Source organism: Delphinus delphis, chromosome 14 (genome assembly GCF_949987515.2).
Source record: "Delphinus delphis chromosome 14, mDelDel1.2, whole genome shotgun sequence".
NCBI classification, from domain to species: Eukaryota; Metazoa; Chordata; class Mammalia; order Artiodactyla; family Delphinidae; genus Delphinus; species Delphinus delphis.
In genome coordinates this window covers 83,152,044-83,170,545 of record NC_082696.1, presented here as the reverse complement: position 1 = coordinate 83,170,545, position 18,502 = coordinate 83,152,044, and the positions used below count along the sequence as shown (strand labels likewise).

At 38.8% G+C, this 18,502-nt stretch overlaps 1 protein-coding gene across 1 annotated transcript in view; it reads left to right on the top strand.

Moving 5' to 3' along the window:
* The window catches only part of ADGRB3 (adhesion G protein-coupled receptor B3), a 799,562-nt gene continuing 781,060 nt past the window's right edge, over positions 1 to 18,502 (top strand). The window contains exon 1 of the mRNA XM_060030408.1: positions 1 to 757. Within this exon, the coding sequence (XP_059886391.1) occupies positions 1 to 757 (757 nt within the window). The remainder of the gene's footprint in view (positions 758 to 18,502) is intronic.

Genomic DNA, 18,502 nt, shown 5'->3' with positions numbered 1-18,502 from the left:
ATGAAGGCTGTTCGTAACCTGCTGATTTATATATTTTCCACCTATCTCCTGGTTATGTTTGGATTTAATGCTGCCCAAGACTTCTGGTGTTCAACTTTGGTGAAAGGAGTCATTTATGGATCGTATTCTGTAAGTGAAATGTTTCCCAAAAACTTTACAAACTGCACTTGGACGCTGGAAAATCCAGATCCAACCAAATATAGCATTTACCTGAAATTTTCCAAAAAGGACCTTAGCTGCTCTAACTTTTCCCTCTTGGCTTATCAGTTTGATCATTTTTCCCATGAAAAAATCAAGGATCTTTTAAGAAAGAATCATTCTATAATGCAACTCTGCGAATCCAAGAATGCTTTCGTTTTTCTACAGTATGATAAAAATTTTATTCAAATACGTCGGGTCTTTCCAACCGATTTCCCAGGATTACAGAAAAAAGGGGAAGAAGATCAGAAATCTTTTTTTGAGTTTTTGGTATTGAACAAGGTGAGCCCAAGCCAGTTTGGTTGCCACGTATTATGCACTTGGTTGGAGAGCTGCTTGAAATCAGAAAATGGGAGAACAGAGACCTGCGGGATCATGTATACAAAATGCACCTGCCCTCAGCACTTGGGAGAGTGGGGAATCGACGACCAGTCGCTGGTTTTGTTAAATAACGTGGTGTTACCCCTGAATGAGCAGACCGAGGGCTGCCTGACCCAAGAGCTGCAGACCACCCAGGTCTGCAATCTTACCAGGGAGGCCAAGCGACCGCCCAAAGAAGGTAAGCGCCGGCCGAGAGGGGGAGCTGGGCGGGGAGTGGTGCCGGGGGATGGAGTTAAAACGTGCTGTGTCACACACCGGCCCAACCCTTGCCCCTTTCCTCTGTCACCCTTGGATTGATTTGACTTGTGATCTTCCTAAAGCTAGTTTTACGTTTCAAGATTTGAGAGATGGGGCGGGGAGGATGGGATAGCGCTCAGCAACCTGACGCCCGGTGCGAGTGGCATGTTCAGGGGAAATGAGATGCTAAAACGTGGAGCCAGTTTGCGCCGGAGGTCGGTGAGGAGGGATGGGTGGGGGGCGCTTTATTAGGCTGCAGCCCCTCTGGGAGACGGACACACACACACACACACACACACACACACACACACACACACCTGTGAATGGATCTGTAGACTTCTCCCTTCACCTCCGGCCCACCCTCCCTTCCGTGACCCCTTTCCAGGTTGGAACTTGGGGCTTCGTGACCGAAAGGTGACACAAACTCAGTGGCAAGTCTGTGTGGACCAAATGACTTGGCGACACAGGAGGGCGAGGGTGCCCCTCCTCCCCAGGCCTGGGAAGGAGCCCACGTGCCGGGTTTTTCGTCCAGGGAAGCTCACTGGGGGTGCAGACTCGGGTCTCCGGGCAGTGAAGTCACGTGGCAGGGGGAGGGGGCGGAATTAACACAGGCGGGTCCTGCAAGACCTGGTATCCCGTTCGCGGGTACCCACGAGGAACGGGAGCTCCTCAGAGCCGAGCTAGATGCAAAAACAGTGCAACAGGAAGGAGAGATGCAGAGGAAGGAGAGAAAGTACAGGAGTGATTTACAGCTTTCACCCAGACGCTGGAGGGGGAGCTGCCCCGGGATCTGAGACAGTGGATTATGTTTAATAAGGCAAAAAAGCTGACACATTTTGAGAGAAAATGACTTTCCGGTTTGGAAGGTTAGGGCATGCGTTCCATTCGTTTGAGGGCACTGCTGGTACATAGTCGCTTCTGCTCCCCAGCCCTGCACCCAGAGAGTGTGTTGAATTTTTATGCAGGAAGTGTTTTCCGATCGCCACAAAGATCCCTGTCTGTGGAAAGGCACAGCCAAGCTCCAGTCCCTCTTTCCTCCCCTCTCCCAACAGAAGTTGTCTTTGTGGCCAATATAAAATTGACACGTTGTTGGAGAATTTTCTTTAAGGGTAGCCAAGGTTTTGTAAGGGGCAGGGGGTGGGGAAAGAGAGAGAAAAGGGCTTAACCAGCGAAAAGCGGTGATTTTTCTTCTGAAAGCATTTTGGGGGATGGGAGTTACGGAAGAGCCATGGCACAAGGGGCAAAGAAGCCTTAGAAAATAAATGCAGACTAATGGCACTGGGAAAGGGGTGAAAAACCTTTAAGATTTCTACAGGTCAGTGTCTCCCTAACAGCTGTGACTGAAGAAAGCAAAGTGGTTTTAAATTACAGGAGTTCTTTTCTCCAGTATAAATCCCAAAGAAGCACTTGCAACTGCAGGGATGGTATTTAACACCATTTAAAACCAATTAATGTCCCCTAGAATGAGAAGCTACAGTACGCGAGGAAAGCGTGATGTTACAAGCTGGCTAATAAGATAATTAACACCAGAAACTAGTTTTTGCTCGTTTGTTTTATTGCTGTTCCAATAAAATTGAGAAAATCTGTATCTTCAGTAGTTAAAATTTTATCATCAAATTGACTGCAGATGACAGTGGAAAGAGAATCCAGGTGTACAACCCTTTTTTGTGAATGGTGACAAGTGACAAAAAACAAAGTCGTGTGCACACTAAGCATGATTTTCAGAGATTTTGCTGGTCATGATCATGAGATGTGGGTTAGGACAATGATGGAATTTATAGAATTTGGACTAGATGGCCATTCGTTTTAGTATACGACGAAGAATAAGACTGATTTTAGACATTAGATGTTTAAATCATGGGGGAGAACGTACATTTCTTTTGGCTAATTAGCTGGCGAAATGAGAACGAAATACCTCCACAGACCATTCAAAGACTGTATGAAAATTGTTAGCACGTTAATAGAACTGACAAGGAAAAGTTTATGTAATGGGGAAGAATATATGCTGTATCAGTAAAATTGCACAGCCTATAGTCTCTGTATTCTACATTTGTGCTCTTGAATTGTTTAGGTGTTCTGAGTCAGAAAGGTAACGATAAGTAATTCCTGATGACATAATTGTAGCTGATGCATTTATAAGTAAGTCTTATAAAATATGTGTATAGCACTCTTTCCCTCATTCAAAGAAGACCTTTTAGGCTAAGCTGCATTGTAGGAAAGGACTGTGAAAATCTGCAGATGCGTAACTTAGTCAAATTTATGCAAAGTACATTACATCTTAAATAGTTGATATAAATGATATGTAAAATCTTATGAAAGAATTATTTAATACTATTTCAAGTACACTACCACGTAATGATATTCACAGGGCTTGAGGGCTATATGTAATAATTACATACAGTTGTGCTACTCATATCTAATTTTATTACAAAATGTCTTTACTTTATTTGGTTAACATGTAATCCCAACTTCTAAAATGGGGTTTTAAAAATTCCACTTATATTTTATAGTACTTTATGATTTCTATTTTCTATGAAAAATAAACCATCCTGTAAATCATCAGGGGAATATATACAAAATTATTCTCCATGGTTTTTGACTCCCATTTTATTCACTGTAATAAGTACTGACTCAGAAGCTTAGAGTAGAAATATTTTGATGCTTATTATATCATAGAGGTGGCATAAAGTTGACAGAAGGGTCTTTACACTCAGTAAACGCAGCTTCAGAATTTTTTTACGTGATGCTGTTAGTGATGGCAAAGGTATACTAAATACTGAAAATTTTGGAATATGTGTCCACTGGAATTATCATATTTAGTTAGTATTTGAGGAAACTATGGGCTCCCAGCAATGGGATATTGATAGGATTTCTACTAAGATATTTGTTAATAATACATTCAGGTACTTAAGAATTTCATAGCCAGAAAATAATAAGATGACTGTCACTGTTTGAAGTGACAACACCAACAATGGCAAATTTTATCTTGAATACATTATAAAAGTAAATTACTGAGTGATGCTTCATTAATGTGTGAGATTTTAGTGTATTTCAGTGTCTTCCTATTTAAGATTGTATTTGACATATTTGAGGGTGCCATGTGATTATAGAAACTTTGTTGTCATTTCCCAATTTTTACGTGAAGTTTTGAAAACCAAGTAAATCAACAAAGTGAAGCCTTTTAAAAATAATGTTGTCTTATTTCAGGCAGTTGTTTTAAAAAAGCTGTCTACATACAGTGTATATAACCATTTTTAAAAGAAAACTCCAATAACGTTGCTATTTACCTGGTTTTCAGATATGAGTATGGGGCAAGACTGACCTTGATTCATGAGGTCTTTAATATGTTTTATAGGACTCTTACCAAAGATGATTCTGGACTATATAGCTAAAATATAAAAGGTGATGTATGATCTTATTTCTTAGTACTTCACTTGAAATAAGTAATTTAAACAGTTTGGAGAGAAAAATTCCACACCAGCATATCTAAATCACATAATAAGCCTTAATGGAACCTTTGTTTCCTGCTTACATCAATGGAGCTACTTATGTGAAGGGAGATTGGGATCCCTGTATAGATTCCAGGAAATCTGAACACACACACTTATTTGTCTTTTCATTCTGCCTCTGCTAATCCTTGGTAATCAGCCGCCCAAGGGAAGTCTCATCATGTGCCTGTGTGAAATCTAGCCTGTGTTTGTGTGTGCATTTGCATGTCTAGAGCAATTTGTGTGTTTCATTTTAAGTGTTTTCATTTCTTTCTACCTTTGCTGTTTTTGTCCTCAGTACTGCTTCAGCCACCTTTCCCCTTCCTCTTTACCCTCCTTTGATCTTACTTCCTTTGTAAATGCGGTGATCCCACACTCTTTATCAGAATGTAGAAAGATCTACTGAGTATGTTGTATGTGACAGTTTGCCCTGCCCCTTGCCTGGACCCACAGCCCTTTGAACATACTGTGCTTCTGTTCTAGCGCATATTTCCATTTCTTTTTCCATCTTCCTCTACTAGTCTTGCGAGTTCTTCAAGTGTACAGACTTGGTCTTCCAGTAGTCTAGCACAGTCTAAACAGACCTTCAATAAATATTGGTTGAAACGAATGTTAAATGAACAAAACAAAACAACTCAATAGGAAAGATAGCAATAAATTGAGACGGCTACCATTTATAGCATTTCCAGTTCCATTAATGTATTATTTATATAACAATACCTTATCTCAAGGTATTGTTTAATAACATTTTTAAAAGAACAAGAAGAATGGAGTCATTGAGAAATAGTCTTAATTACCTATGTGTTTATTTTAATAGATTAGATTAATGATAAATAAAACTTTCTATACACAGCTGTCTGCAAAAACAGGGGTAAGAAAATTTGCCAAATTTCTATCTGTTTAATTGCCTTCATTTCCATCGACATTTCTTTCTTCTGGCTCTAGCATTACTTCTCCAGAAATGACATTTCCCAAATCTTTTCTTCCACAATTTGAAGAGAAGCGTATGCAAACTCTTTCCGAGAAAGAGGAAGAATACTTGCAGGTCAAGTTCAGTGCTTCTGTTACCTACTCCTTTTACTTACGTTGTAATCTATACATATAGTAATAGTATAATATTACTAAAATTGTAGGCCTGGCCAAGTAAGATGCCCTAATTTTTACTTTTGCCATTGTAGAATTTTGTCAAACAGTTTAGGAAGTGACTCAGATATATAGTATTAATAAAAATTCCATCATATGGCAACATTCTTTTCGTAGACAGTAAATTAAAATAGTAACAAGAAAATGTTTGTGTATGCACGTGTGTCAGGCAGGTTTTGTTACTGAGTCCAGGCTCTCTCTGCTTGCTGCATGACAGGGCAATACATCGGAGACGAGGTGTTGAGACAAGGAATATGACTTTATTTGGAAAGCTGACAGACCAAGAAGATGGCAGACTAAAGTCTCAAAATAACCACCTTATTGGGGTTTGGATGCCAGTTTCTTTTATAGCACAGAGAGGGGGAGGAGATGAGGAAGTAAAGTAAAAAGGCCATAAGTCTTGCAAATATCCCCTGGAACGGCCAGCCTCGAGGAAGGGAGGTGCTAATTTCTTCTTTCTTGCAGCCATCCACCGGTGGACAGGGTCAGGATGCTTCCCTGAACAAAGGCACTTTGGTTTAACATTCAGGCAGAGGGGCAGGGTTCCCTGAGGCAGGCCATTATGTATAAACGGTGTCCTTTTAGAGAACAAAAGCAGCAAAGGAAGGCAAAGGTTAAAGTAAAAGAAACAGATCCAACATGGAGTCAGATTTGGTTCTTCCCCGTTACAGTTTTATTGGTGGCTGTAGATAAATGTGCCGTAGATTGGTTTTCTTCAAAATTGAGATGGGAATTTTACTTTACTTAGAATCTAGCTTCATGCATTCCTATGCTTCATTTCCTAATAGAAGTGATTTTATTGTTAAACGGAATACTTTTATAGAATATAGGTTTCTTTAGAGTCACTTTGATATGTATTTCCTGTAAAAGTCATCTGGCCCTTGGATCGAAAATCAATGTTTGTTCAAAAATCAGCCTTTCTTACTTTTTCAAAATACCACGAGCTGGGTTTAAAGATTCTGAACAGAGAGAGCCAGTTTTAAACCTGTATGTCCACCTCAGAACTGTGTTCTGCTGTGTCAACTACTTCTCTTCTTGGGTTGCTAGTAATGCTTATTCCTCAGGGTACAGAAGAACAGGATATGACATTATGTAGTAATAAAAACAAAATGAATAAAATTAATGGCTTGGAATATTTTAGTTCCTGTCAGCCCTGTGGAAATGTCTTACTAATTCAATTAACTAATACAAATCAGAGAGGTGTGTTCAGTTTTTCTAACTGTGGTCACTTCATTGAAATGAAAGGTGTATTTTGGTGTAAGATGCACTTGGGCCCTGAGAGTGACTCAGCCACCTCGTAGCATCTTTGACAAGAGACTGTGCTTACTGAGCTTGACTCAGCAATCTATACTGTAGTGGCGTGTTGTATTAAATGAGATTGCACATGAAAGACACTTAGTCAAATGCTCGAGTTATATTAGGCCCTCAATTCAGTTTTTGAAACCTCTTTTTTATTATCTTTTAGCTACAAATGATGGAGGATTGATAATATAATGAAGTAGGTTGCCATTTAATTATTTGAACTTTTTTAGGAATTTAGGGCATTTAACAAAGGGTCATTAAACATCTTGAAGTTATGTCTGTTTTGTATTATATAAAGAAAAGGTCCCGGGCTTCCCTGGTGGCGCAGTGGTTGAGAGTCCGCCTGCCGATGTGGGGGACACGGGTTTGTGCCCTGGTCTGGGAAGATACCACATGCCGCGGAGCGGCTGGGCCCGTGAGCCATGGCCGCTGAGCCTGCGCGTCCGGAGCCTGTGCCCCGCAACAGGAGAGGCCACAACAGTGAGAGGCCAGCGTACCGCAAAAAAAAAAAAAAGAAAAAGAAAAGAAAAGGTCCCATTTCAATACCTTTGTGCTGATGGTGGCATGACTAATACATCAAATAGACCAAGCTAGTGCTGCGAGACATCCCAGGGCTAGGAAGCTGTCCTTTGGATATCATTGCTGATCCTTTGTAAAGTCTGTAAAATTTAAATGTAAATTAAACAGTTTCCAAGTATTTTACTCTGCTGCATTATGCAAAGTTAAGTTCATGTTTTGAGATCTGTTTTGTAAAGGAATTATCTTGAAACATTAAGCCTATATTAAATCATTTGGAAAAAAGTAGAACTTTTTTGGCATTTTTTTTCCCACTGAATTATGATCAGTTGTTATAGGCCAATGAGCCCTAAGAGTCCCCCAAAGGCTTGCATATTCAGGTATTGAAAAGAAGATTTAAAAATTTTGTTACTACTCATTTGCAGCTTCTGATATTTTCTTAAAGCAGAATTACAGAATGCCATCTATAAGACTCCATAAAATGCTAACTGTTGTATGTTCAATTAAATGCTAAATGCTGTATGTTCAATTATCTTTCAACTGTCATTCAGGAATTTTGCTCACATGCAGAGAATGACCAGCTACATATCTGATAAAGGTTAATAATAATTAACCTTTATAATAATAAAGTAATATATTATTTATTATTATAAATATATTTATAATATATTATAAATAGAAAAGTAATATATTTATTATATAATTATTTTTATTATAGATATAATATATTTATATTAAATAATAATAAGTAATATATTTCTAATTTGCAAAGAAAGTGCAATTAAGTAACAAATGCATAGTAAATACATTAGTATTTACTAATGTATTTGAGAGCTATTTCTCTCAAAACTAATTCCCTGAATAGGTGTCTTTTCTGAAATCCGACATGTTTGCTGATGTGCATTTTCGCATTTTCCTCATAACCAACCCCTTACGACAGCGGTCCCCAACCTTGTTGGCACCAGGGACAGGTTTCGTGGCAGACAGTCTTTCCACGGTCGGGGCTGGGGGAAGGTATGGTTCAGGCAGTAATGCAAGCGATGGGGTTCGCTCGCTGGCCGGCCACTCGCCTCCTGCTGTGTGGCCCACTAACTAACAGGCCTCTGACCGGCACCTGTCCTCGGCCCGGGCGTTGGGGACCCCTGCCTTACGACACATTCCTTATGATTGGAACATGTTGTAAAATACGAAGGCCAAATGGTTACTCTTTGGTTTCTGCCATGTTAAGTGAACTAATTTAGCTGCTAACCTAATCTTGGCTATTACAGTCTCAAATTATTTGTTCTAGATAACAAGTTTCTTTGGAGACAGAGTTGTTTGGGAAAACTGAGCAAATGGGTGCATGGATAAGACATTGGAACACTGATGGAACCAGATTACAATGTTGAGAATGCAGTTTACACGCACTTAGACATAATCCAAAGCATTAAAACAGTTGTGGAATCAACCAGAGAAAGTTACCTTGGTGAATTACTTTTTAGCAATAAATATGTGAAGGTGATCGAAATGTCACAGAAATATTTGCTCTCCTGGGTAGTTCATCTTGGGTGAATGGTTTAGAGTATTTATTTCATGACATGTCTACTGGTGTTCCTCCATTTTAAAATAATGTTTAAACATTTGATAAAATTTAAAAATTTATTTAAAAATTAAGTTCTATGCTTGCATATATAAATAAGGATAATTTGTTCTCTAATAAACTATTTTTAAAGAGAAGCTTCATCTACATATCGCTCTTAAGAAAATAAAGACGTAAAGTGGTTTAGTAAACGTTTTATAAATTAAAAGAGTATAATGAAACCTGCCGTTGAGAAAGTGCTTTCCAGTTTACAAAGTCTGTGGCACAAATTGCTTTACTTAGGCAGTAACTGTGTGAGACACCTGTTATCAACATGGGCTGCTTATACCCTGAAGACCGACCATGGCTTTCCTTTCTTTAAAAATTTTAATACAAATTGGTTCAAATGAAAAACTACAGAATTTCAAAGCTGTGAGTTTTCTCACTCTTTCTGGAACACTTGAATCTGAATCACAAATTCTCAGATTCATAAGGGGCTTTAGGCATTAGCTTAGTCCAAATCTTACCTAATTAAAGGAATCCCAATCTGCAGATGTATCATGGGAACATTATTTCAGCTGAACATAAGTGTTCTTGGAGTTTATATTTAATGCCATTTCTATAATGTAAAAGAGACACAGTCATTTAGGATGGTGGGATAGTTCTAATTATTTTAAAAAAATTACCTGGTATCCAGCCAAGACAATAATCAGAGTATACTTTGCTAGACTACTGAATACAGACTAGTCTGTACAAATCAGAGCTTTCATTCATTAGATTTTTTTTTTGTCCTATATTATTTAAACAAATGTGATGCAGGTCTCAAAAAACGATTGATTTTCAGTCTAAGCTCATTAAATTTAAAGAGAAATGTGTTTCAAGTGCAGAGTCTGTCCAGATTTAGGAAAATGATTTATCAAGGTCTGTCTTGGATTTTCATTTCATTATTTCTCTAGGGCAATCTGTGTTTTAAAGAAATAACAGGTCACATTTTTTTTGTTATCCCATGGTGCACTGAGAAATACTGCTGTAGGTTGGGGCAGTGAGGTCAGGGTCCCCTCCCTGTACTGAAGGTCACGGCTCCTGTGGGGTGTCCTTCCCCTGGGCTCTCTGGAGACCCCTCTCTCCTCTCACTCCTGAGGCCTGCCTGCCCCCTGATTCTCACCCCAGGACTGTACTCTTGTCTCCTTGGTTTCTCCAGCCTCTATCCATGCCTTGTGCTCTTTTCAAATTACTGAACTTGAGGACACTGTCTGTTTCTTACTAGGATCCTGACTGGTACAGGGGTGTATGATTTTGGTGGTGAGGTGATTTCTAATTACTTTGGGATTGGTCTGAAATCAGCATTTTAAGTTTTGATCTTTTGATCCTTCCTTTTAATGTGCTAAAGGTCTTATGTAATGATTAGCCCTTTTGGAGATTGGCATATGGGCCAGCCCTATTAAATAAATAAATACATAATAATAATTTAAAGAATTGAGTTAATGAAAGTGAAAACCAGTCAGTCATTTTTTAAAGCTCAGTTGATGTGGTATTTTTTATACTTGGTCCTAACTCAGGATCAATATGTGTTCATCTTCGTAACTCCATTGAGTTTAGGCCCTCCTCCAAGAGTTCTTCTATATTTACCTGTTGGTTCGTTGATTACTTAGCTTGTTTTAAAATCACATAACATGTATACATTCATATACATCTTCCATACAATTTTTCAGTGTTGATGTGACCGCAGAACATTTAAACTGGCCTGGGTATTCAAAGAAAGTTTTGTAAGTTGGTAGTTTCAAGGCTCGCATATAAAACGTAAAAAAATCCTGACAGATTACTATTTAGTTTTAATTTTATATGATTATAATAATGGAAATATAAAATGAAAACAGAATTTCAGTTGCTAATATAAGTATCATTTTGCCTGTTGATTTCACTATACCCCTGAAAGCAAAGACAAAAACAATGAAAAACCCAACAAGACTCACACAAGGCATTTTTTCTTTCGTTTCATTGCAAAAAAAGAAACCAAGGCAGTTAAGTTTGCCCTTATAATTTCATTAAGAAAATTGCAATTTTTAACTCTTAACTGTGTTGGTCTTGAGGTGGCCTTTCACATCAAGGAGGTGTCCTGAGAGGCAAAAAGAAAAGTAACTTCAAAAAAACAAAGGGGCTAACCCTTTTTTTTTTTTCTGACCTTCTGTTTTCTGAATAGTGGTACATAACAAATATTTATTATACAGTGGATGCTTTTGGAAATATTTCTTCTAATGTTGGCTCATAATAATTGTAATGTGGAAAAGAGGGCACCTTGGGAAGACAGAAATCTGTTTATATAATCTTTCCACATAAATCTGGAAAATTTTCAAAGATCTATTTCTGCACTGTAGGCTGAGAAATTCCAGTTTATTTTGGATTCCCAGAGAGGTCAGCTTCCTTTACAGAAATGTCAGCCTGTGGTCAGCTCTCTGGCTGGCCTTGGTTTTTGTAACTTAAGAGGGCAAACACTGTATATTTTTTAAGTGGTGCCTGAGAAATTAACCAAGTGCAGCTCTTCCATCTGAAGTAAATGCCAGGAAGAACCATTGTTCCATTTGTACAGCATAGAACTTTAATGCCTTCCTTAGCTTGTAATATAGTAACAATCCATTTTCTTAAAAATGTATGGCTTCTGTTTAGTGGTTTTCCTGGAGTTTTCTGATGACTATATTTTGGTGTTCGGTTGGTGATGAAGGGCATAAATGAGTTCTAGGCAATAATGAATATTACATGTCCTTGCCACTGGTCTCTGCATCCTTAGGCCAGAGAAACCACAGAGGTGGAGCTGACTAGAAGTTAATCCACTAAGTAGCAAGAACTGATTAATGCAAAAGAAATAAGTACGTGTAGGATGTGAATTAATACAGCTTTTTTTTTTTCCCCTTAGCAGTGGAAACTCTTTTTCTAAATAAACGACAGTATATTAAAAAAAAGATTTTTAAAAATAGAGCTGCGGGCTTCCCTGGTGGCGCAGTGGTTGGGAGTCTGCCTGCCGATGCAGGAGCCGCGGGTTCGTGCCCCGGTCCGGGAGGATCCCACATGCCGCGGAGCAGCTGCGCCCGTGAGCCATGGCCGCTGAGCCTGCCTGTCCAGAGCCTGTGCTCCGCAACGGGAGAGGCCACAACAGTGAGAGGCCCGCGTACCGCAAAAACAAAAAACAAAACAAAACAAAAAAATAGAGCTACTTTCGTTGAGGTGGACAGGAGGCTCAGAGCCTAGCCTAAAGGGTCTCCAGAGGTGAGACTGCCCCCCTTCTCCTGTCTGTCAAACTTGTGGAATGAGAGACCTGTTCATGACCCATCCCTAGTGCCAGTCCTGTGAACACTTCCCTCATGGTCTCTCTGGAGTCAGTTCGTCCTGGGGCTGCATGTGGGATTTCAGGATGAACACCCCAATTCTCCATCGTTCTGTCTCGTCATCTGTATTCCAAACTTCTTCCACCCGGAGTTCCCAAACCTGCAAATACGCTTATCCCGATCATACCTCTTGCTCACAGACTAGAGTTTACCTAGATAAAAATGAATATTGGTTTAGAATCCCCTTGGATCTTTAATTTTAATTGATAAACAGTTAGAAGCCCTAACGTTAAATCTTTATAAATGTACTATATTTTGGTGGTGTTCATTCTGACTCTCTTCCTCAATGTTTTGTTAATCCCCAAATAGTTCAGTTGCAAAAGGTCAAACTTCTTGGAATAAACTAGAGTTATTAGGGCATGAGATTTATTTTGAGTTCCTTTGATGGTTCACACGTAATGGATATGCACAACTGAAGCAGGTTATTAAAACAACAACCGAAAGCATGTTAGCGTTGCCATTCCATAGTCATGCGTGGATAGTTGAGGTGTTATTAGTGCTCTTCCAATAGTCCCAGCCTTCCACCATTCTGGGCACAGGTAGGGATTGTTTTCTGGACCAGTTGTGGTTGGATGAGGTCATGTGACCCGCTCTGGCCAATGAGTTGTGAAGAGCAGTGGCACTCCTTACCTCTGAGCTGGGTCATTTCATTGCTGGAGTCAGACCACCAAGGTCACTTGACCTCTGGCAGGGAGACCTGTGCCAGAGAGAAGGGCCTCCCGTGTCAGCCTGCATCCTTGAATGTGTGAAAGGAGAGGAGCCCCCTCCCCATGCCCTTGCTGATCTGTGATGGTCCTGAAGACTGAGCCAGGAAGGACCTTTTCTGTTTTGAGACACTGGGGATTTGGAGTTTGTCTTTGTTCCTGCAGCCTAACCTAGCATATTCTAGCTGATACAGTGTCCAGTTAGGGAGGATTGGGGCACAGTGGTGCTAATGAGGGCGCTAAAAGGTGAAGAGTTACATTGGTGGTGTGTTCTGTAATTGAGCTGTGATGATGTGGTGACCAGACAGGTCTGTGATGTTTTGCGGAGAGGAACTCACCTACCTGCATTTTCTACAGTGTACTCTGGGGTAGCTGAATTTGTACTTATTGTTAGCAACACTCTGGACCTCATTTTAGGTAGTATTTATCAGTATTTACTTGTTTTAGCCTAATTAAAATTAATACTAAATTAACTACAATCAGTGTATGTTTAGATTACAAGAGACGGTTCTTCTGACATATTTTTAAAGTTATTGGGTTTTTCTATATTTTCAACTCACCCAGATTAGAGAGTGTATCATGGTCTCTTGCCGAGTTATGATTGTCAAAGAACTAAGGTGGAAGGGTTCATTTTGGCATGGCAGTTCTTGCTGAAAGGTAGAAACTTGTTCTGATCCCTGTCCTTGATCTTTCCTTCTTTTCTTTATCTTAATTCTTCCTTCCCTCCGTCCCCCTCCTTCCCCTCTTCCTCTTTCTCCTTTCTTACTTGTTTTTTTTTCAGATACATAGGCTATGATTTATATGTGTTTACCTAGATCTCATATTGCAATAATTTGTAGAGAATCTGTTATCAATATACATGTAGGTGTTTGTGGTAAACAAATATTTCTAGGGTAGTTCAAGGGGAGCTTATAATCACTGCTTCATTAATCTTAACAGTTTTCTATAGCGAGGTTAATTATGTAGTAATAATTAACCTCCCGTTTGAGTAGGTAGGCTTTTGCCACATTGAGAAGCCTTGTTCCTTTCCAGGAGAGGTGGGAGGGAACAGTGAGCTGATGTGAACTTTGAACACACCTCTGAGCGTTCCTTAGCAGGAGTGAATGTTGATGGTACATGGGCAAGTTTTGTTACACTGGGCTGAGCCTTGCATTATTTCCCTGCCTCTCCTGTTCTCAAGTTTGGATTATAATATGCTCATTAATTATAAGAGACACACTTCAGGATTCCAACAGGGCTATACAGAACATCGAGCAACTGAGAAATTAAAACAAAAATGAACACAAACACTTTCTCTTGTTTTTTTCATTTTATATCATGTTCTGAAGAAAATCCAGGTAGGCATTGAATTGTCAGTTTCCTTCCCACGTGTTTTATATCTGATCTGTGGGACACACACACACCCAGTCACTTATGCATGAATCTGTGACATTAAGTTCTCACAGGTATTACATGCAATATGATTTGAAAAGATGAACGTTTTTCAATAGTTTGAGAATATATTCGCTGCTAAACTGCATTAATTAACTAAATATTTAATAAATATAAATCTACCTAGAGTGACTTATGAGAAGATCACAGGAATGATGAAGAATAAAGATACCGTTTGCAAGGGAAGCTTTAACATTTATATTGATATGTTTGAAAATGCTCTTGGAGTCCTTTTAACAGATACATTCAGAACAGTATTCTGTGGATCTTCTTGGAGATCAGAAATTAAAGTTTTACTTAGGATATAAGAGTAAATCATTTGCCAAGCAAGTTTCTAAAAGTTGAAAATAAATGTCAGTTCAAAAAAGTGAATAATTTAACTTTTCCATTTCTGAAAAATTCATATATATTATGTCATAACAAATTAACACTCTTTCAAATTCTTGGGCCTCTCACCATTGTGGCCTCTCCCGCTGCGGAGCACAGGCTGCGGACGCGCAGGCTCAGCGGCCACGGCTCACGGGCCCAACCGCTACGCAGCACGTGGGATCTTCCCGGACCGGGGCACGAACCCGTGTCCCCTGCAGTGGCAGGCGGACTCTCAACCACTGCGCCACTGGGGAAACCGTCAGTTTCTCCATTTCTAGCAGAGAACATTATGCATCTCTCTAAACCTCGGTTTCTTGTCAGTGAAGAGGTGATTATTGTAGTGAGGTAATCGAGAGATTGAATGAGGTCATTAGTGTAAAAAGTTAACATGATTCTTGGACTGTGTAGTACAGGCTCAATAAATGTCACCTTTCAGTAATTGGATGATTCTGGAACCCTTTACTGCATGAGATTTCTTTAGGCAACAAATAAAATTTTGATTTGTAATAAAAAAGTAATCAATTTATTTAAATGACCTCAAAGAAAGTAAACTGCCTCCTGGGTCATGTAGTCTGGAGAAATGCACTGTATCTTTCATTCTTTCTTCCCTCTGAAGCCTCACATTCCTGAGAAAAACAGTCTGAGTTAAGGTGCCGTATCTGTTCTCCTTTCCTCGTCATTTCAGAAGTGAGTCACTCTGTTCCCAACATCATCGTTTTTCTCTTAAAACAGACTAGCCAGTGATATTCACAGATTGTTTGGCAAAGGGTGATTGCCCCAAATGATGTTCTCCGGAAGACCTGGGGCCCCTCTAGTCAGAAAGCTGTGCTGATTGTATTTTGTCCACCTCAGCAACTTCATCTTCTGTGTATTTTCCTGAAAATATTTGTGTCCCTTTGGGCTAGTCGTTTCTCCATAACATTACGGTTTAAATGGAGTCACATTTTATTGGTTAAGACAAGTTAAAATCTATATCCTGATTTCTTAGGGTTGGTATACATGTTAAAATGAAGCAAACTGCTAACCTACATCTTGGCCTGCAACAAATCCCTTTTTCCTTCTGAGCAGAGTCAGATCTCCTGGAAAAATAACTTGCTTGCTGCCTGCTTGGTAACATTTATTCTAAGGCTTACTGTAAGAAAATATCAATCAAATATAAATCCATATAATATTTTTCAAAAGATCATCCTTTTTTACTTTGGCTTTTCTGAAACTTTTACTTTTGCCATTATAAACAAGAGAATTGGCAACATGGCTTTAGATTTTCTTTAATTCTCTAGAGTCCTTTGTATTTGGAAGAGCACTGAGAAGACTGAATAGCTGCCTTCTGGATGAGATGTGCCTTGACTTCAGGCAGGTCACATCATCCCTCAGAAAGAGTTTCAGTTAGCTCAGTTACAAAAATAAAATTGGGCATCTGAAGCTCATAGGATTGTATGGCAAGTAAAGCTGTACTATATATGAGAGCCATTAAGAAAATGAAGAGGGGCATCCAGAAATATTGTTATTATTGTCATTGACAATATTAACTTGTAAATTTGATTAAGTCTTTTAGTTTAGTTCATTGGCAAGTGTGCATGTGAAATAATGGTCCTGTCCTGTATTAATAAATATCACAGATTGTTGGTTGGATTGTTGGACTTGGCGTTTTTAGGTAAGACTGATCTGTCCCTAGGAAAACACTGTTCCTTTGTTGTTTTCTTTTTGCTTTTTCCTATGTCAGCAGAAGCTGTGACAGTTTGAGCTGCACATTCAAACCTTTTAGTCTGATTCCCAGCCCTGCCTTCTGCCAACTTTGTGACCTTAGGCAATTTGCTTCGTATCTGTGAATCACATTTTCTTTGTCTGTGAAAGGGAGATCACCTCTATGCCGTTGCTTTTTTTTTTTTTAATGTAGTCTGTACAAAAACAATATTAAGATTAATGCATGAGAAATGCAGAAGTGGTCGGTTCTCTTAATGCAGTTTTTAAGTAATGGAACACTAAGTTTTTGGCTGCCCATAGTGAATTAAAGTATGACTTCAATTGTGTTCAGCTCTAGCTTTCCTCATCTGTAGATGAAGACCAGAAGTACAATGAATCACTGCATAACAAGCTTCCACTCCATGTCGGTCAGAGAAGCAGTTTGAAAATAAACACATCCTTTCTTCCCTTTTGTGTCTTGGGAAAGTCAAGACTTGGCATTGGAGGAGAATGAGTAGATGAACTCTTGCCCGAAACCTTATCCCAAGTGCCAAAAAACTGTGTGGGAGAAATTGTAATTTTACAGAACTACTTGTTTTCTCTAGGGGACAAAAGCTACATGTAAATAAGCAAGGGTTTCTCTACCCCGTATCAAGTAATTAGAAATTAAACATATTAATGTTTAAGGAATACAAATTAGGTAAATTTTGCATCAGGGTAAATTTTGAAACAGACTAAAATATACATACATGTGGATAGAGCTTCATAATTTCATGGAGTGTTGTTGTATCAGTCCTGAAAAGACTACAGTTTGGAATCTGTTCTTCTCTATAGGTCATAGGTGGGAATACTTCCGAGGTCAAATGTGATGTCGTAGCCAGACATGTAGTCGTTCTGATGGGATTATCCATCAAATTTAGTAGATAAAATGCATACCCGTTACTTTCTACTTAAAATAATTAAGCAGTTTTGGCAAACCTAATACTTGGTAAACAGTTTTTAAAAACAGTTGTGTGCTTTTGAACAAGTGTAGCAAACTTAATCGGTGAAACTATATTCAGATTTTTAAAATAAACCTTCCATAATTCAGGTTTAAGCCTAAGTATTTTGACTTCCAGCTTCCTACACCTTGGCATTGTACAACTTAACCACCTAATGTCATAAACTTTTCTGTTAACCTGACATCAGTGAGGACCGGATACTTTCGAGATCCATTTAATAGCAATTGACCATGCATGATGGATATTTTGAAGAGAATCCAAATGGAACAAAACAGACTACCCAGCTTATACTTTTTAAATATATTTTTTGTAAATGTGTTTATTTGTGTTTATTTTCTAATCACAGTACTAATGAATACCTATCTGTGTGTCAGGTACAATTTTATATATCAACTCTTTTAATGTTGTAAGACTCCTCTGAGACGTTATTGTTATTATTTCCAGATGAGGTGTCTCAGACACAGCAGGGCTGAGTGACCTGCCAGAATGACACTGAGGAGGGACAGAACTGAAATTGAATTCTTCTCTTAATCTGTACAGTATACCTCTACTCTGTACACATGAATCCAGTCTAATATTTTGAATAATTGCAAAGGTGCTTAACTCTTGCTATCCTGTGGAACTATAAGATGTATTAAAAGAGTATCGCGTTTTATTTTAATCCCTCCAAAGTCCATTTCCTCCTGTGTTTGTTGTAGCCTCTGATCTGTTAATGCTCCTTCAGCCTTAAGACTTCCCCAAGCTGTAGCCTGTGTTAGAGCCTCACTAATAAAGGAGCTTTCTTCTTTAACCAAGTCCATTATTCACAGAACTCTTCAATCTCATTTCTCCCAGGAAACCTCAACTGATGAAAATAAGAGTATTGATTTTGACCTGCTCTGAGACATGCAATGCTTATGAAGTCCCTTCTACTCTTACACATACATTTTTGAGTTTTTATATTTGCAATTAATGTAAATGTTCATTGAGATATAAGTACAGTCTGTTTTAATAGTTTTCTATAAAATATGAATTTCTTAGGTTTCAAGAGTAAGGTTGGTAAAGGCTATGGTTTAATTGCTTGAACTTTACTTAGTACCATATTAACACAATGAGGTGCTTAATCTTTTCT